The 24,462-nt window shown below is 31.3% G+C and overlaps 9 protein-coding genes across 14 annotated transcripts; 5 read left to right on the top strand and 4 right to left on the bottom strand.

Moving 5' to 3' along the window:
* The first annotated feature begins 335 nt into the window (after nucleotides 1-335).
* LOC103575702 (endothelial differentiation-related factor 1 homolog) lies at nucleotides 336-2,101 on the top strand. Its single transcript, XM_053739866.1, has 4 exons — nucleotides 336-605; nucleotides 694-745; nucleotides 820-980; nucleotides 1,655-2,101. Exons 1-4 carry the CDS (start codon nucleotides 531-533, stop codon nucleotides 1,808-1,810), a joined length of 444 nt encoding a protein of 147 aa, XP_053595841.1. The 5' UTR covers nucleotides 336-530; the 3' UTR covers nucleotides 1,811-2,101.
* Nucleotides 2,102-2,820: 719 nt separating this feature from the next.
* LOC103575701 (blastoderm-specific protein 25D) lies at nucleotides 2,821-7,620 on the bottom strand. The gene is made up of 2 exons (XM_008555579.2): nucleotides 7,314-7,620; nucleotides 2,821-7,081 (listed from the first exon to the last, which is right to left on the bottom strand). The coding sequence occupies exon 2, from the start codon at nucleotides 7,008-7,010 to the stop codon at nucleotides 3,729-3,731; it is 3,282 nt and encodes a 1,093-aa protein (XP_008553801.1). The 5' UTR covers nucleotides 7,011-7,081; nucleotides 7,314-7,620; the 3' UTR covers nucleotides 2,821-3,728.
* A 195-nt stretch (nucleotides 7,621-7,815) lies between these two features.
* On the top strand, nucleotides 7,816-9,571 carry LOC103575700 (nuclear inhibitor of protein phosphatase 1). Its single transcript, XM_008555578.3, has 5 exons — nucleotides 7,816-8,073; nucleotides 8,175-8,235; nucleotides 8,333-8,486; nucleotides 8,600-8,820; nucleotides 8,893-9,571. The coding sequence occupies exons 1-5, from the start codon at nucleotides 8,045-8,047 to the stop codon at nucleotides 9,469-9,471; spliced, it is 1,044 nt and encodes a 347-aa protein (XP_008553800.1). The 5' UTR covers nucleotides 7,816-8,044; the 3' UTR covers nucleotides 9,472-9,571.
* A 68-nt stretch (nucleotides 9,572-9,639) lies between these two features.
* On the bottom strand, nucleotides 9,640-13,453 carry LOC103575699 (serine/threonine-protein kinase grp). Of its 4 annotated transcripts, none has more exons than XM_053739864.1 (6): nucleotides 13,303-13,453; nucleotides 12,534-12,635; nucleotides 11,252-11,796; nucleotides 10,951-11,154; nucleotides 10,020-10,384; nucleotides 9,640-9,938 (listed from the first exon to the last, which is right to left on the bottom strand). In XM_053739864.1, exons 2-6 carry the CDS (start codon nucleotides 12,614-12,616, stop codon nucleotides 9,720-9,722), a joined length of 1,416 nt encoding a protein of 471 aa, XP_053595839.1. In that variant the 5' UTR covers nucleotides 12,617-12,635; nucleotides 13,303-13,453; the 3' UTR covers nucleotides 9,640-9,719. The 4 variants fall into 4 exon arrangements, with proteins under 4 accessions (XP_053595839.1, XP_014298802.1, XP_008553798.1 ...); XM_014443316.2 differs by having other exon boundaries at nucleotides 12,534-12,631; XM_008555576.3 differs by lacking the exon at nucleotides 13,303-13,453 and adding an exon at nucleotides 12,913-13,192.
* A 160-nt stretch (nucleotides 13,454-13,613) lies between these two features.
* Nucleotides 13,614-14,583, top strand: LOC103575696 (RNA-binding protein 7). Its single transcript, XM_008555573.3, has 2 exons — nucleotides 13,614-13,885; nucleotides 13,957-14,583. Exons 1-2 carry the CDS (start codon nucleotides 13,802-13,804, stop codon nucleotides 14,494-14,496), a joined length of 624 nt encoding a protein of 207 aa, XP_008553795.1. The 5' UTR covers nucleotides 13,614-13,801; the 3' UTR covers nucleotides 14,497-14,583.
* Nucleotides 14,575-17,167, bottom strand: LOC103575698 (glucose dehydrogenase [FAD, quinone]). 2 transcript variants are annotated; one of them, XM_008555574.3, is made up of 10 exons: nucleotides 17,013-17,167; nucleotides 16,747-16,946; nucleotides 16,576-16,684; nucleotides 16,268-16,500; nucleotides 16,036-16,203; nucleotides 15,822-15,975; nucleotides 15,628-15,770; nucleotides 15,386-15,563; nucleotides 14,946-15,150; nucleotides 14,575-14,809 (listed from the first exon to the last, which is right to left on the bottom strand). In XM_008555574.3, exons 1-10 carry the CDS (start codon nucleotides 17,164-17,166, stop codon nucleotides 14,575-14,577), a joined length of 1,779 nt encoding a protein of 592 aa, XP_008553796.1. In that variant the 5' UTR covers nucleotide 17,167. The 2 variants fall into 2 exon arrangements, with proteins under 2 accessions (XP_008553796.1, XP_008553797.1); XM_008555575.3 differs by having other exon boundaries at nucleotides 16,295-16,500.
* Nucleotides 17,168-17,236: 69 nt separating this feature from the next.
* LOC103575694 (exosome complex component MTR3) lies at nucleotides 17,237-18,744 on the top strand. Its single transcript, XM_008555571.3, has 4 exons — nucleotides 17,237-17,474; nucleotides 17,783-18,036; nucleotides 18,102-18,248; nucleotides 18,381-18,744. The coding sequence occupies exons 1-4, from the start codon at nucleotides 17,324-17,326 to the stop codon at nucleotides 18,687-18,689; spliced, it is 861 nt and encodes a 286-aa protein (XP_008553793.1). The 5' UTR covers nucleotides 17,237-17,323; the 3' UTR covers nucleotides 18,690-18,744.
* Nucleotides 18,737-19,414, bottom strand: LOC103575695 (splicing factor 3B subunit 5). The gene is made up of 2 exons (XM_008555572.3): nucleotides 19,255-19,414; nucleotides 18,737-19,078 (listed from the first exon to the last, which is right to left on the bottom strand). The coding sequence occupies exon 2, from the start codon at nucleotides 19,075-19,077 to the stop codon at nucleotides 18,820-18,822; it is 258 nt and encodes an 85-aa protein (XP_008553794.1). The 5' UTR covers nucleotide 19,078; nucleotides 19,255-19,414; the 3' UTR covers nucleotides 18,737-18,819.
* Nucleotides 19,415-19,940: 526 nt separating this feature from the next.
* Nucleotides 19,941-23,309, top strand: LOC103575693 (malonate--CoA ligase ACSF3, mitochondrial). Of its 2 annotated transcripts, none has more exons than XM_008555569.3 (8): nucleotides 19,941-20,137; nucleotides 20,517-20,699; nucleotides 20,825-21,068; nucleotides 21,135-21,807; nucleotides 21,874-22,019; nucleotides 22,091-22,327; nucleotides 22,603-22,781; nucleotides 22,910-23,309. In XM_008555569.3, exons 2-8 carry the CDS (start codon nucleotides 20,568-20,570, stop codon nucleotides 23,102-23,104), a joined length of 1,806 nt encoding a protein of 601 aa, XP_008553791.1. In that variant the 5' UTR covers nucleotides 19,941-20,137; nucleotides 20,517-20,567; the 3' UTR covers nucleotides 23,105-23,309. The 2 variants fall into 2 exon arrangements, with proteins under 2 accessions (XP_008553791.1, XP_008553792.1); XM_008555570.3 differs by having other exon boundaries at nucleotides 20,131-20,219.
* The last annotated feature ends 1,153 nt before the right edge of the window (nucleotides 23,310-24,462 follow it).

Below are 24,462 nucleotides of genomic sequence, written 5' to 3'. Positions count from 1 at the left end.
AAATCTGCAAGTAATTAAATTTTAAATTTGCAAATTTAATGATTATTTAGTTTTTAATATTTTTAGTTCATCGCGGGAAATTCAAATTCAATTATTAAATAAATTAAAATTTAAAATCCAATAAATAATTCAAATTTCAATTACTTGTTTTTTTTTTTTTTTTTTTTTCATTTAATTCTTTTTTTTTAATAATAAATATACAGCAATATATTTATTTATCATTGAATAAAATAGTCGGTAAAGAAGTTGACGGCGTCGACGAGACAAGTGTAAGTACGACCATCTACAAAAAAAAATATCATACAAGTGAACTATTTATTTTGGAACTCACAGGGAGATCAGACAGAAATTGCTAGAACCTTTATTATTATTATTATTATTGCCCTATAGAATACGTAGAAACATTTGCGTATACCGTGAAACAGCTAAATAGACTACGTGAGCGATTATTCAAAAGCCGATATTTACAATTGTAATAACAGATACATCACTTAAAATATTATTTAAATCCTCTGTTTAAATAACCCAAGATGTCTGACTGGGATACTGTGCCGATTACTCTGAGAAAACGAGTTCCCAAAGGTTCAGCGATGAAATCGGAAAAAGTAATGATTTTTAATTATTTTTTTGCTAAATATTTTAAGTACACATTAATTATCTGACGAAATAATTTATTCAAATAAATTTTTTCAGGCTGTTAATACAGCTCGTCGTCAAGGAGTTCCAGTTGACACTCAAGTTAAATGTAAGTCACTTGTATTTATTTTTATTTTGGTAAACAATAAATATTTATATTTATTTTATTTCAAACCGTCATAGGGGGAGGTGGGTCTAATAAACAACATGTCAATACTAAAAATACAGCTAAACTAGATCGTGAAACAGAAGAATTGAAACACGAAACAGTACCTTTGGATCTTGGTAAATTAATCCAACAAGGACGACAAAGTAAAGGCCTATCACAGAAAGATCTTGCTACGGTAATTTGTTTTTTTTTTTTTTGTCATATAATTGAAATCACAATTCATTTCAATTCATCTGATACTCGCAATTATTCAAAAATAATTACGAGTATAAATGTTGCAGATATCAAACAAATTCAAAATTATACATAAATGAAGTAAATAATTTTAAAAATTATTTTATTTTCAATATTCAATTAAAAAATTACTAAAAATCATCAGTTGGGATTTTTGTAATTTCATAAAAATATATTTTTGAAACCAGACTTAAATTAAATTTATTTGATAAATAAATTCTAGTAATTAAACTATTTAATTTTTTAATTAAAAAAATTCATAACATTTTTCAAATCGCGGATCTATAATTAATAATGATATACATTACTTAGTGATTGTAAACTTTGTTATATAACTTTCAAACTATAAACAAATATTTTCAAGGTGAAATTATTTTATTTATTAACCATAAATATTGTAGTTAAAAAAATATCAATACTAGGATTTTTCACTCTTATAAATATTTATTTTAATAAATCAATTCATCGATTCAAAATTAAAATACCGAATAATTAGCAAAAAAAATTTTTTTTTTATACAAAATTATTAATGAATATTTTTATAAAATTTTATTTTCAATGATCTAGGTATTGGATACAAAAATAAATAATCTAATGACTTGAATTTATTAACAGAAAGTAAATGAAAAAGCTCAAGTAATAAATGATTACGAAGCTGGACGTGGGATACCCAATCAAATGGTAATTGGCAAGATCGAAAAAGTACTTGGCGTTAAATTGCGGGGCAAAGACCGTGGCTGCGCATTGGCAATCACCGAAACAAAAAAATAAATATCGGAATCATTGAATCAATAATTAAATTAAAATCTATGGTTCTAAACACAAAATACAAAACAAATAAAAATTTTAATTAAAAAATGAATCTAAAATCTCAAGCAAAAAAATAAAAATTCATAATTAATAATAATATTTAAAGTAATAATTAAACTTTTGAATTATTTTTATTAAATTTAAATTACTTATCTGATTTAAAGCTGTAGCAAGTGAATTTAAAATAAAAGTGTGTAATATCATAAATTAGATTAATTAAGAAATAAACATAAATATTTTGTATGAACTTTATGAATGTAAACACTAGATACAGATGCATAATTATTATTATTATTTACTATTTACTATATTACTGTTATTATTAATTGAAATATTATTAATTATTAATTACAAATAATGTAAATGCAAATAGACTTTGCTTTTTTCTTAATTGTAATTAAGTTGTATAGTTTTTAATATAAACTGATTTTCTAATTACTAAATAATAATGTAATTGTAAATTAATTCTTTTTTTTTCTTTCTTTATCACAACAAAAGTATTTTACTGCATTTATACCCTTATTAATAAGTATTTAATTACTAGAGTAGTGTAAATAAAATAATAAACACATTAATCAGTCTAAATTTTTTTTATTACTGTTATTTCCAACACAAATTTCATTTTCAACATTAACGTGATGTGATAAATTTTTTACAGTCGTTAATTTATTAATTGTTTTAGTCTAGAAATTAATCTAAAACTTAATCTATATACAGTTCATACAATACAATTACTAATTATTTAATTACAAATAATTAAATTTAAACTGTAATTTTTTTTCACCTCTTTGGCTAACGGGACATTCAATTATTTAAATTAACGAAAATTGTGTACAATTTAAATTTAAAAAATTGACATTTAATTTAAATGAAATTTACATTTTTCATAATTATTATAATTCACAAATGTATCAAAATATTAATATAATTTTTTTAAATTTTACAATCGCTGAAAAAAATTTGAATTAATAATTAGTTAATTAATTAATTGATTGATTGATAAATATATTATAATTATAATTATTTAAACGGATGGAATAAGATCATGGAATTATCTTAACATATGAAGGCAATTTGTTTTTTTTTTCTTTTATTAAAAATTAATTTAAACAGCACCGATTATTAACTGTATTATTATTATTAATATTATTATTAGTTTTGTTTATTAACAAGGCGTGAGATTATTTATTATTAATAGCCATAGTATTAAAAAAAATTCCATATGGCAGCAGTATAAATTTAATCATTATTTAACAATTTTTAGAATTATTTTAATTACCCAGTTGTTAACTTTATTTTTTTTTACAAAAAATATTCTTTTAAGTTTTTTTTTGATAAGTGATAATATTCAAAAGAATATTTTTTATTTGGAAAAGTATGCGTGTCATTACGCAAGACAGACGGCCCCCATTTAAAAAATTAAATCGTGAAAAGTCATTACTACTTTTCTTTGTTAGATTTTAAAAAAATTGTCAATGAAAAAAAACCGCAGTACAAATTAATTTATCCCATAGCAAAATTCGATTTTTTTCTTTTCAATCAACAGTTAAATTTTTTTAAAACCTGACAAAGTAAAAATCTGTTATTTAATTTTTTAAAAAATTCGGCGGGCACATTCTGGGATTACCTCTAATATTTAAAATTACAACTCCAAGTTAATTAACAATATGGTTGCGACAACCAACCGAGCTGAGAGAAATTAATATTTATCTATAATATTAATACTATGAAAAAATAAATTTAATTGTAATTTATAAATAATGAGGGTACTAAAAAAATATATAAAAAAAATCTATATGATCCTCGAGTGCCAAACAGCAGGAATGTTAAATAAATGCTAGAGTGTACACACCAAGGCAGCAATAAAGTAGACGTAAGGTCATACGGAGGTCGATTTAGCTTCACAATTTTCCAAAACGATGCACCGTTCGCTAAGACGATCAACTTTCGCCTTAAGATGAGTATTCTCGACATACAAATCCTTGATAAGCAGATCCGACTTTGCAAGTTTTTGCATTTGAATTTTATTTGCCGCCAAATACTGTTTGAGCGAGGCCTGGGTTTCTTTCAAAACGTGCTCGAGACTAGACCGCTCGCTGTAATGCTGCTTCCAAATGCACTCCACAACTTTATCAGTGTGCTGCTTCTGGTGTTTCAAACTGATCTGCAAGTTTCTCTTCTTTTCATCCAGTACCTGAACCTTGGTCATAAGACTCTTGATAAAATTGATGTCGACTTTGCTGCTCTGACCGTCACTTTGATACAAATGACTGTTCCGGAAGTTCTGTAGCTCCATTATCTCTTTTACAAGACAGTCCTTCTGCTTCATCAGTGACGTGCACTTGATATGCGCATTCTGAGTTTTCTTTTGAAGCATCCGCTGCAACTCTGTTTTCTGCAGCCGCGAGAACTCATCAGCCGACGACGGATGTTCCAGCTGCTGACAGTAACACTCCGACTTTACTTTAATCTGAACATCAGGCACATGCTCCGTTATCTTATTGAGCTTTCCTCGTTCAAATGACTTTGAATTGTGTCCAAAGTGGGGCAAATTAACAGCAGTATCATTTGGAAGCACGTAATTAAAACCTACAGCAGTAAATACTTTCTTACCAGACTTGTCATCGTCAGGAACCTGGACCCCAGTGTCAACGCAATCTTTCTCGTATGCCTTCAATTTTTCTTGCATGATCATCAGCTCACTCTCTCTCTCCTCCAACGTTTCTTGCATCCGTCTCTTGAATTCTTCAAACTCATCCTCCAGATCGGTGTACGACTGCTCCAAATTGAACTTCTCATCAATCGGGGACAGTCTTCCGTCATTTTTCTTATCACCACCGCTAAACTGTTCCTCGTACTCAGCTATTTTGTTGATCAATTCCGTAAGCTTATCATCAGTTATCTTCTGCTCTTGTTCCACAATCAGTCTCTCCTCTTCCAATTTATTTTCCCAGTAATCTTCGCACTGATAATACTCATTTCTCAATAATTCTAAATCAGTCTCAAGTTTCTTACACTGCTCCTGCAAAAGTTTCTTCTCATTATTATGCTTTACCTCTTGCTCCTGCAATAAACAACTCAGTCTATCACGATCCTTACGCAAATTATCTAGATCATTGTTACCATCGGTAACATCAATGCTCAACACCGAATCACGTCTATCTATTTTAGCATCCCAGGATTCTTTCCTCGGCGGATAATCACGTAATGACGTTTTACTTTTGCTAATATTATTACTACTACTGCTACCGCAAATACTATAATTATTATTATCAATATTACTACTAATAAATTCATCACTCTGCGATATAATACGTTTGTTATTTTTGTTAACAACAAAATCTCTAAGTGAACTTGTACGTTCTTCACATTCTTCCTTATCTCCATCAGCTTTTGTTATCTCGGACTCAAAATCATTCTTATCACCATCGACAGATACTTTTGTTTTATCTAAATGTGACTCCAATTCACTGATGATATCCGAGATGTTGCGTTTCAATGAACAATCAATCGGCAGATTTTTCAAATCATTTATTATCGAAGCAATGGCGTTGGGTAAATTTGATGTCATTATAATTCTACGATCATTATCATAGTTATCAGTCTCCTTGATTATTTTAAACTCAGGAACTTGTTTGCCAAGTGGCTCATAATCAGTGACACTGTTCGACTCATCGCTGGTTGAATCAGCAAAACTATTATTCAAGGTCATTGAATATTTATTTATTTTATCGCAAGTCAATCTCGACTTGAGTAACTCAATCTCGGAAGTGAGCTCGTCATTTTGATCACGCAGCAACGAGGCCTCACTTTGTAACTTTTTAATCCGATCAACCAGCGAAATAACTTGTTCGTTTTCACGTTCGTCGCAGTGCTCGGCTTCGTCGCACTCGGCAGCGAGCGCCTGTACCTGAATCAGTAACTGATTGTTTGATATTTTTAATTTATTTATTTGATCCGTCAAATTTTGATTATCAATCTCCAGAGTTTGATTGTCATGAAGCGCGTCCGCTAATTTACCTCTCAGCAATTGCTCTTCTTGTTGACACGCTTGTAGCTGCTCATTGAGTGATTTCAGCGTCGCCATGTGCGCTTCCCGTTCGCTTGTTTGCTGCAAACTAAAATCTTTGACTAACTCAGAATGACGGGCTTCAATTAATTTTATTTGATCATTCTTTGATTTTTCAAGCTTCGCGTGGTTCTCATCAATCTCCTGAGCAAGTATATTCGCGCGCTCATTAGCTTCTGCGACATCGATCTTCAATTTATCGCGCTCCCGTGTCAACTGATCAATCAAAACATTTATCGATCTAACTTCCTCTTGATACAAAATTAATGTCGCTCGTAAAATATCCAAATGAGTGTTTGTTATCTCCGAGTCTTTTGGTTCATGAGCCAAACTCTGCAGTTCTTGTGTCAGCACGCTTATTAATTCAGATAAATTAATATTCGCACCGTCAGTTATTGACAATTCATTGAGCAGCACAATTGCATCACTTACTCCCGCCAACTGCCATAAATTAATGACACTCCTCCGTTCAATAAAACCGGTATGGTCAGGCCCCATCATGGTAAAACTTCTCTTGCATCCATCCTCTGAATGGTTATCGCTCCACTCAGTACCCAATGACGTGTCCTCTAAATTATTACCGTTGTTCTGAAAGAGCATAAGAAATTCATTGAAAGTTATCAGTCCGTCTCCATCGGTATCGAGCTTTTGGAACAGCTGCTCCAGCATTCTCTTGACAGACCCATCGCTGATGATAACCGAATTATTTTTAAACACGACATTCAAATCTCCATAGCTGCTGATCGCCAACTGACTCATATACGGACTACTTATACGGCCGTACTGTTTTATTATCGAAGTCTCAATAACTTTGTCTTCAACTTCATCATCGATATTACCTACAAGATTCTGCGTACTATCCAGGAGATTTAAAAGCCCGTCTCGGAACTCTTGGAATGTTATTTTGCAACAGACATCTCCAGTTTTGTTCAATAAATTTGATATTAACTCATTACCACGTTCTTCAAGTTGTAATTTATCACACAGGCAACGCAGGCCTTTTTCTGTTAAAGATGACTCATTTTTTTCTAAACAGCTCTCGTAAACTGAAAGCAAACGCTGCTCATAAGGATCACAACTTTGCGACTCCATTGCATTTTATTTAAAATCTATTTATTTATTTACTTATTATTTCCATTAGATAAAATATCAACCCACAGTACCTGTAATAAAATATATATTAATAATGAATTAAACTACATATATATCTATAGAAATACGTAAATATATAAATAGAATCAGTAAACAAGATTGTCCTTGAGATAAAATTTATTGTGACGCAAAGTAACTTAGGTAACAATTTTAATAAAACTCAAGGCTGGTTAATGTATATAAATTTTCAAATAAATAAATATATATATAATTATAATATGAGTAATTAATAATATACTTTACCCCAAAAAAAAAATAATCAGCTCAATTTCTCCACGAGGTTAAGAAACTAAGTGGGCACGTTGTTTAAATATAATAATTTGCAATTAATTAATATTCAAATATATGCTAACACATATATATAATTTTAACAAATATATATGAAGATATATTTATCCATAAACAATTAAATTATTTAAAAATAATTCACTTGTTTAGAATCCACTCACTTTGTGGCTTATTATTATTTTTTTAGGTTATCCTCATATATATAATATATATACTAACATACATTTATATGAGTAACATTGTAGACACATTTTTCCAATGTCCAGCAAGAGTTTAACTCGGAAGTTTCCGGTTTTTCCTCCCACTCTAGTTTCCGTGCGCTAAAAATTCCCCCACTTTTTATTGCGCGCGCGCAGTTTGAAAACAGTCGTAGCGGGGGAACTTCCGATAGCAATTCTCTTTCCGGGAGGAGTTTGTATGTAAATATACTAACATATTGAGTAAGGCATGAACAGTAATTGTATTTGTAAATAATTCGACACTAACTCCATCATGGTGAGAGTCCGCCATTTTAATTTCTGTATCGGGTGGAGTAAATAAAAATATATATATAGTTAAATAAATAAAAGTTTAATAATATTAAGTATTTAATGTGTAAAATATCAAAGATAATATATTTTATGAATATATAATGATTGAGCGGTGATTTTAATTATATGTTTTAATTAATAATTAAATTTGAAAACATGGCTAACCATTACGAGGTCCCGAACTGGTAAATTTTTTTTAAACATAAATAATAAATATAATTATAGTGAAATATAGAAAGTAATTGCAATTAAGATAATTATAATTAAATAAAATTAATTTTTCCAGGGCTGGAAAGCCTCCAGTTGGATTGCACTTGGACGTTTTGAAAGGTGACAAGTTAATTCAGGTAAAAACAATTGATATTTATTTATTTTCGTATTTTTAAATAAATAAATGAATCAATATTACGAGAATTGATTTATAATTGACAATTGTTTTAATAGAAACTGATGGTAGATGAAAAAAAATGCTATCTGTTCGGACGGAATCAACAGTTGAATGACTTTTGCATCGACCATGCGTCATGTTCGCGTGTGCATGCGGCTCTTGTTTATCACAAACATTTAAATCGAGCTTTTTTAGTTGATCTTGGTAGTAGTAAGTATTTTTATTCGTTTATTTTTCAATAAATAGGTTATATAGATAGAGAGAGGAAAATTTAGTTGGTTAGTTTACGTAATTACTAGACTGACATTATTTAAATTGTCTAGCGCATGGAACATACATTGGAAGTCTGAGACTAGAAGGAAATAAACCGACTCAACTGCCCATTGATAGCACATTTCATTTTGGAGCATCAACGCGATATTATATTATACGCGAAAGACCGCAGACGGGAGCGAGGACGATTATGGAGGAGTTGGAAAAATCTTCTGATGATGTTGATGCTGGTGGTTTGCTTGGATTACCTGAGACTGAAACGGAACTTGATGTAAGTACACATTCCATTCATGTGAATATTTTGTTTGTTTGTAATTAAATTAATAAGTAAATTTTATTACAGAATTTAACGGAATTTAATACTGCGCACAATAGAAGAATATCAATGTTAGGAATAACTGATGATGATGTACATAAATCGACTAGAAAACGCAAAAAGAAAGGAATTACATTCAATGATGATGAAGAAGTCATTAACCCAGAAGACGTTGATCCGTCTGTTGGACGTTTCCGCAACCTCGTGCAGACGACAGTGGTACCTAGCAAGAGAATGAGGCTTGAAGGAGGACTGATATCTCTGTCAGATGACGTCCATCACCACCATCATCATCATATGAAACACTTTCAGCCAATAAATACCTCGCACCTGTACCAGGATTTACCCCCAGAGCAATACACGCCGTCGTCGCATACAAACAATCCTTACTCGTCGCTGACGTCGGTTACCTCGCGGCTGGGTATCGCGTTACCGAACCCTGCCCCAGATGTCGACATGACGCCGAGTCAGATGCAGCAGGACGTGGTGCCTCCGATACCAGAGATACCCGCGACCGCGGAAACGCTCGCTCACGAGCCCAAGAAGAAGAAGTACGCGAAAGAAGCATGGCCAGGAAAGAAACCTCTGCCTACTCTTTTGGTGTAAACCAATAGAGCGATTGTCAATAATTATATATTTAATTAAATATAATTATCAATGAATTATAAATTTGACATGTAAATATATATTATTTCATTATACAATAAAAAAAAAATTCATAATTATTGTTGTTATTATTATTATATATTTATAACAAAGACATTTAAAAATATATCGATACAAAAAATATTTTTTATTGAATGCATGTGAATACTTAAAAATATAAAATAAATAATGAATATAAATTTATTAAATTACGGCATCGATTGAGTCGCGACAGCAAGTGGCCAAGTTACCGGTCCTCTAACAATAACGTCTTCAAGGGCTTCCTTTATGATAACGAACCGTCGTTTGAATTCCAAACCGTCTCCCTTTGACAGTCTGAAGTCCAATAGAATTTGATTATCCATTTCTACAATTATGGCCTTGAATACCAATGGCATCTTCCTTCTGTCTACCGTCGATATTGTCACCTTAAATAATAATTGTCAATAAATAACTTGAGTAATTACCAAATTAACAGTAACAATTATAATTATAAGTAAAATACTTACAATTCCAGTTTCATTTATCCGATAAGTATAATTTTGTTTTTTAATTATATCAATAAGTCTCGTGACAGTTTCATCACAATCAGTCTTAACAAAGAACCTCGTCATCCGTCTCACCAATTTCTGGAACGAGTTTTGAGTAGAGTTTTGGGTATTTTGAACCGGTTGAGTTGACAAAAGTAAATCCTCCAGAGCAGCGGGTTGCGAAAACGAGAAACCCGGTCGCTCGTCCAAGTTTATATGAACAGATGAATTTACGCTCGGGAATTCCGGTTGAGAGAGACATACTCTGTTGTTACAATCTTCATCACTGTACCGTTTTATTTTTAATTTTCTTTCCGCGCCATCGATATTACTCGCAGTAGTTTCTATAAATAAATAAACAAATATTTATCTTATAATTAAGTTCACAAGTCATCACTCATACAAAAGTAGTAACTAAATATTGGATAATTAAATAGACAATTACAGCTGGAGATACCCGGCGTTCTTACTTCGGTATTCTAGCTTTATGAATCAAAAACAATCATACAGCTAGATGACCAAAGACAGCACGACAGACAAATAAAATATTCATTAGATAAAATTAATAGTGACAGTATTATTAAATATATGATGATGCTATGGCTTATGTACTTTGCTTTGGTAATCTAGCTTTATGAAACTCAATTACAGTCATAGAGCTGTATTACCAAAGCAAAGACAGAAGCTTTTATTACTCTTATTCGTATAATAAAATCCTGAAATGTCTTTGTTGTTTGAAAGTGTTCTCAGAGATGGGTACTAAGTACCCCTGAGACTTTAAATCAGCTCAGAGTCACTCAGTACCTGTCTATGAAAACAATAGAGCTTAAAATTATTATCAAGTACGTGACTAAATAATAGCAGTAATTACAATAATTTACTGAGTAGTGAATTTATGAATAAATTTTACCTTTGTCTAAATCATTCAGGTACCAACGGTGTAATTTAATATCTGGAATTTTGATCCTCAAGGATGGTGAATGGTTAAGAATCTTCCGTATCAAACTGAGCGAGGTGCTGTCAATTTTCTTCCAGGGTGTGAGTTCCAGGTGTCTTGCTTCCCTCCAGGCTTTGTACTCCGGACAATTAGCATCTGCCTCGTCCCATGGCAGCTCTGCGCACATACCGACGATTAGACTGAAGCATGCGAGTCAACTGAGATAAAATTTCAAACTCTTAAACTAGACAAATTAATTTTGAATTTATCTTACCACCGGCTAGCAGAGCCACCAGAATTATTCCGCAGGACCAGATGTCCGCGGGCTCCGCGTGGTAGGGTCTCACGAGAACCTCGGGGGCGACGTAGGGAAGAGTGCCGCAACGTTTTTCTAGGCAACGTTCCTTACCCTGGAGACGGTAGACCGTCGCCAGTCCGAAGTCCGTGATCTTGAGGTTGTCCATCTCGTCAAGAAGTAAATTTTCGGGTTTCAAATCGCGATGCGCGACCCCTCGACAGTGGAGATACTCGACGGCGGTTATCAGCTGGCGAAAATATTTCTGGGCTTCTCGCATGGGCATACCGACATCCGGTTCTATTCTATCAAACAATTCGCCCCCCGATGCATACTCGAGAAAAATGTACTCCATAGTCGGCTCGCTTCGCTGCCCGAAGTATCGGATTATGTGGGGGTTCGATAGCATACGATGTACCGTTGTCTCTTTGTGGATATTTTGACGTGCATCTGGATGTTTTTTCAAGTTAATCATCTTCATAGCTACCGCTTCACCGGTTGATTTGTTTATTACTAACTTTACTCTACAGAAAAAAGATCAAGTCTTGTAGATTTTTTTTTTTATGATGATAAATATTTAAATTTATTATTATTTGACTTATTGTAATTTTATTCATTTATATTTGACTTCTATTCATTTATATTATCAAAGACTTTTATTTAATTTATTCCCAGACTATTATAAATTCTTAACCTTTAGACTTATCAATTACTTAAATTTATTTTATAATAACTTGATAAATATTAAATATTATTTATTTCAAGTATTTATAACTACTCTTTATTTCAAATGTTTTTTCCTCACTAAGAAAAAGAAAAAAAATAAACACTTGACATTTCAAGTAAATTATTTAAATACGATAGTAAAATTCACAATCTAAAAATTATTTATTTTAAAATTAAAATAATGAAAAACTTGTGATTTTATTTCAAATCTGTAAAAACCCAAGCGGCAGAAAATTCTTAATTGACATGACACGGGTGTGAATGTAGCAGACATCGGACAGATTTTAAATTATAAATAAATAGAGTAAATAATTTTAAAAAATGAATAAGTGCATTTTTTATAAATATTTTTCAAATTATTTACTCTATTAATTTAAAACTTTAAATTTGTCTGCTACATTCACACTCATGTTAACTTCAGTAAAATTTTAAAATCAGTCTCAACAAATCCGATAACTACAAACTAATTCTGTAGATACCAGAGTTTATTATATCGATGAATACAACAGAATTAAAACTTGTTATGGTTACTTACTCCCCATAGGCTCCTTCCCCAAGAGTATGCCCAAGATACCATCCTTCTACAAACTCTGTCTTCCTCTCTCGTCCCTCTGCCATAATGTATCAGCATACCTGACTAAGCAAAAAAAAAAACCACCAATTAAATACGCAATAATTATTATTATAATTAATTACTGTACTCATAATAGATGTTTACTCAACGAAATTTAAAATATTGATTTTAAATAAAATAATTAACGTACTAATTTAAATACGCAGTAAAGATGCTACTAAAGAATCAATACCGGGTACTCGTACCAAGTAAATTAAATGCACGTAATAATAAATAATTTTTTTAAAAAAACGGGTTAGATTAAAAAAAAAAAAACTTGAGCAATTGAAGTAATGATTACCTGACTTGTAGATAAAAAATGTCAGGACACGAGGAACACGTGGCTTTGGTTATAGGTTCAATTAAACGATTAAATAAACGCTATAATGTTACGTAATCTCGAGTATTTAATTACAATTAATTAGCTGTCATTATTAAACGGGATTAATTAATGATTATATATTAAATATTTAAGTATTAGTACGATTTAGAAACAATTACACAGGAGAAATCGATCGCTAAACGGCATAACCGTTGCCGCTAACGACGAAGAAAGAACGAGAGGAGATCACCAGCCACCAGCTAAAATGGACAAGGGAAATTATTAGCGCAGGCGCAAAAATTTTTTATTACCAACAATGGCGTTAATTTTATATTTTTATTTATTATTTATATCAACTGTCATATTTACCTTATCTTACTTTTTAAAACCACCAGTCTCTTGTACTTGTTTAAAAAATTATTAATTAATAAATTACTTTGAATTTCAAGTCAATTAATTACCAACTAATTGGTGTGAAAGACCAGCGATGACTAGAGCTTGATACTTTGATAGATGCCGGTCGTTTGGCGGCAATTGGCGTCAATCTGCGCGCGCATCTCTTCTATTCAAATCTGACATCTGCTGGTAGCATTTTTAACTTTTGAAATTTCGCGGCAGTCGGTAAGAATTTTGTTCCTGACTGAAGTTTGCCGCAAGCTGATTAATTTTTTTTTATTTTTCATCATTTATTTCTTTTCTTTAGTTCATTCTATATTTTTTGTTATTAGTGTTATGTTACGTCGTGTTTTTAGAGGCTATAAACATTCATACACAATAATATATATGTAAATATATAACAAAAATATTATTTTAAAAAATATACTTATACTTTAGATAAACAAAAGTAAAATAAATAACAAAATTTAAAATGGACGAAGACGCCAGGACTATTTGGTGCGGAAATTTGAGCGCTAAATGTACTGATGAAATTCTGTATGAATTATTTCTGCAGGTAAATTATTTATTTTAATTTAAATTACCAATTAATAATTACAACAATATTAAATAAATCATATTTTTTAGGCAGGACCATTGGAGAAAGTAAACATTCCAAAAGATCGTGACGGTTCACAAAAATCATTTGGTTTCGTAACATTCAAACACGCGGTATCTGTTCCCTACGCGCTGAGTTTATTTGAGGGCACGTCGATATTCAACCGCGCATTGATGTTGAAAAATCGTCAGACGAACGACGGAAAAGGAGCTTTAAATAAAATGGACAATGGCAATGTCCTGCAGTTTGGAAACCAGTTGGAAAATTCGATGATGTTCAACATAGCCCACAATATGCTTCCAACTTATATGCCACCTGGTATGGGAATGTACCCGAGCCAAATGAACTCGTTCCCAACGCCAAAAGACGACAGTAGACGGGGTCGCAATCATCCTTACAATCGCGAGCGTCAATCTGACCGCGATCGCCAGTCAGACCGCGATCGTCAATCAGACCGCGACCGACAATCTGACCGCTCGCACCGAAATCATCACCAGCATCAGCACCACAAAAATGACCACAGAAACCAGCGGTCGCATTATCACAACCGCGCTCGTAACACCCGTTAATTTATTGTATTTAATTATCTTAATCATCAATTCATTAGCACAAAATTTTGTTTAATTAAATAATTAAATGATCAGTTATCAAGCGGACTTAAGACATACATCATCATTTAAATTATTAAAAATATTACTGTAGTTATTTGTACAAGATTTTATATTATTCTTCGTATGAAAATTGTTTAGTTTATTGGCTGACTTGATTATCAAATCAGCAGCTTTCGAGGCAATCATCATCACTGCTGCATTTATGTTGCCGCTAGGTAATGACGGTAACACTGAGGCATCGACGACATAAAGATTTTTTGTACCCAGAACCCTGTAATTATTCATTCAATTATTTGCTTGCCTCGTTTATATAAAGTAGGAATTAGTGTAATTATAAAAAGATAATGTATAAATGTTGGACGCGTGTATATTATATTTTTTCAAATTATAATAACATAAAATATTACCTGAATGAATTATTTACTACACTCCCTAGTTTACATGTACCCGCTGGATGATAGGACGTCAGTGTTAATTGTCGTATATAACATTCCCAGTAATCATCAGTACCGAAGTTTATGTTTTCACATCCTGGGAAAGGTTTTTTGTACAATGACGCTCCGAGAGCCTTCATTGCTTTTGTACTGATGAGTTTTTCAATTAAACGTAAACCTAGATGACGGTTTAGCCATTATAAATTTTTAAAAGTTATCATAAATTTACTGAGAGTTGACGACAAAGTTGACGTACATCTATTGCTGTAATTTGACATCAAGTTGACTGAAAACTTTTGCTGTGCAAATTAAATGACACCAACATGCGGCCAATTTAAAATTAATTTTTTTTACAGCGACTTGATGATAGATTTCCATGTCAACTTGACTTCAATAAAATATTTTACCATTACCTTTAATTAAAATAGACACGTCATCTTTGGATGCTAAATAATTAGGATTGATAATAACATCATCTAAAGGATCTGAACTTTTTAATTTAACTTCTCCAGTACTTTTAGGATGCAACAAAACTGGAGCTATTGTCACCGCAGTCTTGTAGGCCAGCGGAGCAAAGTACTCATCAAAAACCTAATCAACAATTAATTATTGATAACTGTAACTGCGTAAAATAATTTAATCATCATCATATTACTTGATCTTTTATTCCCATCGCTTTTCGAAGAACTACTCCATTGTCTTGCGAAACTCCTACGGGAATAACCATAAACTGGAGGTCTGGAGAACTGTTCCTAGCAACCGTTCCTACGACTTCGATGCCTGCAGATGTCCATGGGCCTAAAAATAAATAAATTAACAATCTAATTACTCGATAAATAAATTACTCACCTTGTCTAAATAACAAATAATTGAAAGCTGAAGTTGGTTTCAGTAACTGCGGCACGCTGATGGATAAACTTTTATCAACAATCACTAAATCTATTCCAGTCAAAATATGATCGACTAAATTTTTGCCCACAGGCAGATCACTAATTACTTTAATCTGCAATTAATAAAAATTAATTACTTATACTTACATTAAATATTAAAAATACAAAATTACGTTTAATTTTTCCAGTTGATTCCTGGGACCGATACCCGAGAGCATCAGTAACTTCGGAGTTCCAATAGCTCCCGCGCTAATTATCACTCCCTTACTTCCATAAACGACGAATCTTTTTCCCCACTTGGTTAATTCTACAGATTCTGCTTTATTAGATTTAAATTTAATCTAAAAAAAAATTAATTACTACTAATTTTAAGCAATTAAATTTATAATTTAAATAATGAAGTACTTTATCAATGAGAGCATGAGTTACAACTTTTAAATTATTTCCATATCGCGGTTTTAATAATCTGTCAGTACTCCATCTCTCCCCATCAGTAATTGTTAATTTAACTTTATTAAAATCAAATGACTCATCAATTTTCTTCGACTGATTTATTTCCTCAACGCTTTGGAGAATCGCTTCACATAACTCTGAGCACCATCTTGGACTCTCGGTTGATTCATTACTTAGCTTATGATCTGCAATCAAAAGTCTCTAGGTCCCATATAAATTTCAAATAATTATTTAATTAAATAAATAAATATAATACTAACTATGGTAATCATCAAACCACCAGTAATCATCTTGATGTCCTTCAACATAGGCCATGTAATTTAATCTACTGGAGCCGCCTAATATTTTTCCCATTGGCCATAGACTTTGCTACAATTATTTACTGATAAATTAAAAAGTTTATTATTCATTTTGATAATTAAAACACCTACGTTATTAATTAACGCTTTGCATGAATGATTCTGCGGAACTGTTTTGTACTGCCAGTCATAATTTGAAAGTTGGAAGAGCGGAGCGAGGACTGGGATGTCCGCGAAAGTTGGAGCTGTTCCTCCAGCTTCAATTATTATTATTTTGTGTCCTGCGTCAATTAATTTTGCTGCTAATGTGATACCTGCGCTACCAGCTCCGACTTAAATTCAAATAATTTATTAAATACTAATTAATAGTTAATAATATTTTGATTAAAATAAATTACCTATGACGTAGTCGTAAGTTTGACCATCTTGTAAATTATTTGTCAAGTAATCAATGACAGAACTGAGTAAAAAATAAATATTCAAATAATTTATAAATAAAAATACTCCAATGCTATAGATCCAATATGCGCTCCATTTAATTATCAGATCCATTAATTATTAATCACTAAATAAATTATATCAAAATATTTAATGCTGATGTTGAAAATTTTTTGATGACAAAGTAGCGGCAGATGCATGAGCACGTGATTCAAAAAACGTGTGCGGTTGCATCAGTTGTAAGTTTGTTGGTAAATAATTAAATATTAAAATGCCTGTTGATCAAAGACGAATCAATGGTCCAGAAGTGTCAGTTCCTTATCAAATTTATGTTGATTCCACCAGCAGTAAAACAGAAAATCCGGAAAATTGTTTAAAAAAACGTAAAGACGGACGGAAATTTCAGGATGTACGAAAAATATGTAAGGTTATGTTTTATAAAATAATTATTTACTTTAATTAACTAATTTATTTATTTATACTGATAATAATGAGACGCTAAATGTCCTCAACATTTGAAAATTTTATTGTTTCTAATTACCAAGTTAATTGTCATCATATAAATTTAAAAAAAAATATACAGGAAAATTTTTCAAAAGTTCTCATGCATTTTTTGAATTTTTACCTCAGTTAACTCTGTTTATTTAAAATAAATAAATTGTTTTAATGGCATATAATAATAATTATTTATTGTATGATAATGATGCTAACAATAAATTATTTATTTCAGTTATAAAAACAGGTGTTGTAAGTCAAGCAAAAGGATCCGCGTACATAGAATTGGGGAAAACAAAAGTTGTATGCTCGGTTTTTGATCCGCGAGACATTCCAAATAAATCTGGATACAGTTTGCATGGAAATCTTTACTGTGAATTCAAATTCGCATCATTTTCCTGCGACAAACGTAGAATTCATCAGCAGGATGCTGAAGAAAAAGAGTTCAGTTTGATAATGCAACGTTCGTTGGAACCGTCAGTTTGCCGGGTAATTTTAAAAAATTAATTACTTGGTACATAATGTATTATTTGAATAATGTGTGATTATTTTAGCACGAGTATCCAAACTTTCAAATAGACATCTATGCAATGGTACTCGATAATGGAGGTTCTTGTTTGGGAGCGGCGATTACTGCTGCTAGTTTAGCTCTTATTGATGCTAATATTTCAACTTATGGTATTGTTACTGCAGTAACAGCGGTAAGTATTCAAAATAAGTATATTTATTATTAGACGTCAACTTCAGCATTATCAGAAAAAACCGATGCCAGTAGAGTATTCATAAAAATAAATATTTTTAGGTAATTGTAGTAATGTTTAGTTTATTTTTAGGGTATATATGCAGACACTGTATTCTTGGATCCAACGACAGAAGAAGAATCGCTCTGCATGTGCGTACCATCACGTGCTCACAAGTCAAAGAGTCATGGGATCATGATGCAAGCGAATCTGTTGCAGAAAAATCAAGTATCTGAATTATATTTCGTAGGGAATATTGATCTCGAGAGAATAAAATCAACTATGGATGCATTGACCAAAGCTAGCAATGATTTATCTTTGGTTACCCAACAGTATTTAGTTAAACTGGCATTGAAAAAACACAAAGAAAACTCTAAAATTACAAGTAAAGATCGGGCTTGAAAATAATTTTGTACTTTTTAAAATTTTTAATTAAAATAAATAAGATATTTTGAAATTATTATTTTTTTTATTACCATTAAATGTCATAGTTAATAATTAATTATAAATAAAGTAGGGAATGAATGCGATCCTAGTCCTCGGGCTTCTCTGGAGGAGGACCGCAAGGCTGCAACATTTTCTCCATTAAATTGAACCTCACGCGGGCTTTCGATTCGTTTTCAGCGATTGCAAAAAAACTCAGCAAGTCGTAGTGGCCCATGAAGCTGCTGCATGAATCCCGGTGTTGGTTCACCAGCCACTCGAATTTTGTTGTATCAGCGTGTCCTGTTCCGATGTACTTTGACTGCAAGTGCTCCAACTGACTGTGGATGTTGTATCTTTCACCCATTCTATAATGAAGACAAAATTTATCGCTTAATTTATTACCCATTTTCTGATATAACCTTAGAAATTAATAGAAAGAATATGAAAAATAGCAGAATCCATTTTTCAAATTTTTAAAATCTGAAGATTTCACTATCAATGGAAATTAAATTTTTTGTTTGAATATTTAAATAAAATTTACCTGTTTCAATTAGTGACCGACTTTTATTTTTCTTGTATTAAAATTAATTAATTAATTAAATGAATAATTTTAATTATTGTAGAAATGTTTAGTTCTGGAGCTTGTTGATGAAAACAACGTTTCTGAGGTAAACTCCGAAGTAAACTCAACAAAATAATTTTCCTTCGGTTTTATTCCAGAGCTTCCAGATTGACCCCCCACTCCAAAAAGTAATTAGTGTTTGTAATTACGACTTACATCAGCGGAAATTATCGAAAGACCACGAAGGTAAATCTTTTATCAAAACGGCATTCGAATAATGAATTACGCGCAAGCGCGGTCGCCATTTAAAAAGCGCGGGAATTTAAATAATTTTTGACAGGTCTCAAATAATCGGTGTAATTGTCAGAGTAAAAACTAAATAACCGATTTCAATAATTAAAAATATATACAAAAGATGACTGACACTGACAGATGATTGAAAATTCATAATCATCAAGATGGAGGCTTTCAAAATATCCCCAGCTTCAAATTAAAAAAAAAGCCGAGTATTTTTAATTAAATTTTGGAGTTGATAAAAATTGAAATGACAGTACTAACTACTGGTAAAGAATTTTAAAAAATATATATAACATATACACATGTATATATAATATATACACATGTATATATAATATATACACATGTATATATAAAGTGGAGGGGACTGAACGTTTTGTTTTTGATAAAATTATATCCGACATTAACCTATCGAATAAAAGTATGTAAATAAGTCTAGCTGTCATTAATAAGTTATTTTAGTGATCGATACTCGTTCATCTCCTTAGTGTCTCAGTACAAACAACAAAAAAGTGGCGCGAATATAAATCACAATTAAAAAAATTTAATTAATATGTTTAATAAGGTACTTTTTTCTACACGTCTTAATTTCACACATGACATATTTCATCTCAATGTCATACATTTTTATGAAAAAGTAATTCAAGGTCCGATTGTAACCCACTTATTATTTTTTGAATCTTTTAAACCTTTCCCAAATTTTTCCAGCAAATATTTATCCGACAATTTACATATTTTAATATTCTCTATACATAATTTTATCTTTTCATTAAATTAATAAATATATATATATATGCATACATATAAATATATATCAAAATTTATTTTTATTAATCATATGACATTTATTTTTTATCAATATATATTTGTCGGCATACCTCGACCACTAACATATGTATATAATTATACATATATATATATTTATAATTGACATTTATTTTTAGATAACAGAAATTTGACACCTGCACAATAATAATAATTTAATAAAAAAAATAATGGGATCGTTATTAAGACGTAGTTTTTATTCAACTGCGCACGGTATCGCTAGATGTCAAAAAAATACTTTAATCATCAGAAGACTTCAACAAACACATGCTGCACTTAGTTCTATTAATGAAACTCACGAGGTATCTATTTATACAATAAACAAATAGTTGATAAATTTAGCATCCAATAGATGATATTAAAAATTTTTAAATTCTCATCCAATAAATTATCAATTAATGACGAAATTATATATTTAATTTTACAGCCACCGAGTAATAATAATGTAATACCTGTATTCCGAAACGCAATAAAATTCGGTGACAGAACAGCACTCAGAGATTTGCAAGGCGACTATACGTACCGTGGATTGTATTTAAGCTCAAGACAATTCTGCGGTGATTTATCGGAGTTTTTAAAAGATGGCCAGCAGGAAAGAATCGCATTCCTTATGCCCAATGACGCAAGATATGTTATCGTCCAATGGGCGTGTTGGATGAGTGGACAAATTGGTAATTTAATTGTAGTTATTTAATTAATAATTCATTATTTTAATTTTAAATTAATTTTAATTTTAGCGGTACCTTTAAATGTATCCAGTCCACCGCCAGTACTTGAGTACTATCTCAAAGACTCGGGTTCGAAAGTCGTAATAACGACCACTGAATTTTCTCCAATACTTGAACCGATAGCATCCAAATGTAATTGTCGTCTGATAGTTTTGGACGACGCGCTACGAATACTCGCTATGAAGCCTCATGGCAGAGCAGCAAACAATAAAGAGGAGTATGAGTACTTTGATGAACCCAGAGAAACTCCATTGAAAGACGAATTTTATAACGACAGCGACGCGATGTTCGTCTACACATCGGGTACCACTGCAACACCTAAAGCCGTAGTGCTGACACACAAAAACCTCCAGTCCCAAATGAATGCACTAATTAATGCCTGGAAGTGGACGGAAAAAGACATTGTGTTGCACACATTGCCACTGAACCACATCCACGGGATCGTAAACGTACTGATGTGTCCGCTATATGTTGGCGCTCGGTGCGTCATGCTCCCGAAATTTGAAAGCTCAAGTGTCTGGAGTCAATTGCTTGCAGTTAATTTACAAAACACCGAACGTATCAACATGGTAATGGCGGTACCGACTATTTATATGAAGCTTATACAAGAGTATGACCAATTATTCAGTAAGAATCCAAAGATAAAAGAGTATGTTCACACTGTGTGCAGCACGAAGATCAGGTGAGTCTGCTATTTATTTATTTCAAATAATAAAGTTGATGATTTACAATTTTTTTAATTTATTAGACTTATGGTCAGTGGTTCAGCGCCATTGCCCAAGCCGATTTTTGATAGATGGGAAGAAATAACTGGTCACCGGTTGCTAGAAAGGTATGGGATGACAGAAACTGGTATGGTTCTATCAAATCCACTTGAAGGCCAACGTATTCCAGGTGTTTATTTAGTGTCTCGTGTATCCAATGTCTCTAAGGACGAGTTATAAGTTATAAAAAAAAAATTTTAGGTACCGTTGGAACTCCACTGCCTGGTGTTCAAGTCAGAATAACAAAATCTGAGCCAACTGGTACACCTGAAGTATTAGTTCAAGGTTCTAGCTCAGGCAGTAAAGTAGTCAGCAAAAAAGATAAGATTCCTATTAGCGGAGATTTACAAGTCAAAGGTGAAAGTGTGTTTCGAGAATATTTCAACAAGCCGGAGGCTACTGCCAAAGAATTTACCACTGATAAATGGTTTAAAACAGGTAATTATAATTATTATTTCATATCTATGCGACAACTCATTATAATTATTGTCATTTTTTATTAATTATTTTCTTCACTTATTTACTTCACTTGACGTTTATTAAAAAATTTAATTTATAATTTATAAAATTATTTAATGAGAGCAATTTGACGGGACTCGAACCCAGGACTGAGTTTTAAAATACGTGGGCTATTTACTGATACTCTGTATTATTAATTATGATAACAATTGTCTATGGTAATTATTATTAAAAAATGAAATTTAAATTGACAGGTGACACTGCGATGTATGATGGCAACGTCTACAGCATCTTAGGACGTAGTTCTGTTGATATAATAAAGACAGGAGGCTACAAGGTCAGTGCCCTGCAAGTGGAAACGGTAATTCTTGGTCATCCAGACATCATAGATTGTGCAGTTGTCGGTTTACCTGACATTACATGGGGACAAAAAGTAAGATCAACTTTTTAGCTGCAACACTTGTTTATTATCATTTATATATATTAAATTAAATAATTATATTTAATTAAATCCCGACTCACTAGCAGTTTATTAATTATTTATAAATATTTTTTGTCCAGGTCGCGGCGGTTGCAGTTACTCGCGAGGGATCTGAAATTCTATTACATCAATTACGAGAATTTGCGAAAAAATCATTACCAGATTATGCAGTACCCACGGTACTTAAAATAGTCGACAAAATTCCTAAAAATAATCTCGGTAAAGTCAACAAGCCAAACTTACTGGCGGCTGTATTTCCAAATAATAAAATATAATATTTATTTTAATGAATTTAAATTCAATATAAATGTACATGCTCACTAACTATATTCGTGTACGTGAAAAATTTTTTTTATTTGTCAATCAAAATGTTAATATTTATTACTTATATTAATAATATTCATATTAAATTTATAAACAAAAAAAATGTTTATAACATTTATGTTTCTGGAACTGAATAAAATTTATTTTTTAGTTTAATTTTTTTTTTAATAACCCATATTACTATTATAAATATATATGTATGCATTTATACGTACTAGAATATTTTTATGAATCGATATTTAAATATATATCAGACTTTCTAATAGTTATAACGTTATGTAAAGTGACACCCGAGTTTCACATTTCACTTAAAAAATATTAAATAAATAAAAAGCTAAAAGCATAAAAGGTTTACTCTACAACACGTGGACAAACGTAAACATAAATTATAAAGAAAACCCCGAGGACAAAATACAAATAAGGAAAAAGCAAAGTCTTGTGCTTAAAAATATCCAAGTTAAATAATTTCCCCGAACGAGTAAACAAATTAATATTCCAAGAAAAAATTAAAATATATTCAATATTCAATAGTAATAAAATTATAATTTAAACCAGCACTACGTTCATTATCTATAAATAGAAAATTTTCACAACAGTCAAAGTACTGTAATAAAATATACACGTGATATGAGAGGCCTTCAACAATTGTTTACAGCGTAGAAAATTATTTATGCGCCAAATTTCCAGTTAAATTTTATTATTTTTTTCCAGTTAATTATCGGATCAAAACCAATAACTTTTCTTTTTTTGAAAATTTGAAAAAATCTAGATCTAGATAGAAAAAATCATTATTCGACATCTGACGCACGGGTGCTCTGTTGATGAAAATTAGACAAATCTAACAATTCCTAATTTTTTTCTATATCTTCTGGCAGAGTCTCGATTTTTTATAGATTTTCTTGGATGGTAACAAGTCTTGATTTTCTAGAAGAGTGCGTACACGTACTCTGTTAAAAAGAAATTAAACGTAGACCATTATCCGACATCAAACGCACACGTGCTCCATTGAACCAAATTAGCTGCAATTTTTTTTATAATTCATCATTCTGAAAAAAAAATCCAAAAACTATTAGACGTCGGCTAACCAGTATTAATAAAAAAAGTGGGAACTATTACTCCTATTTTCCTGAGGATTGTACCATTGCGTTCTTAGTATATAATTTTTATTATTCATATTTTACATAATATACAAGCAACTTCCAGAAAGAAGATAAAGATGACTAAGAAGAAGAAGAAAAAAAATTAATCTCCAAGATGGTTACAACCAGACTATTTTCAATGATAAATGATAAATCATCTTAACCCTCAA

The sequence above is a fragment of the Microplitis demolitor genome, chromosome 6 (genome assembly GCF_026212275.2).
Source record: "Microplitis demolitor isolate Queensland-Clemson2020A chromosome 6, iyMicDemo2.1a, whole genome shotgun sequence".
NCBI lineage: Eukaryota > Metazoa > Arthropoda > Insecta > Hymenoptera > Braconidae > Microplitis > Microplitis demolitor.
The sequence above is the reverse complement of the archived record's forward strand: the minus strand, read 5'-3'. Positions and strand labels throughout refer to the sequence as shown.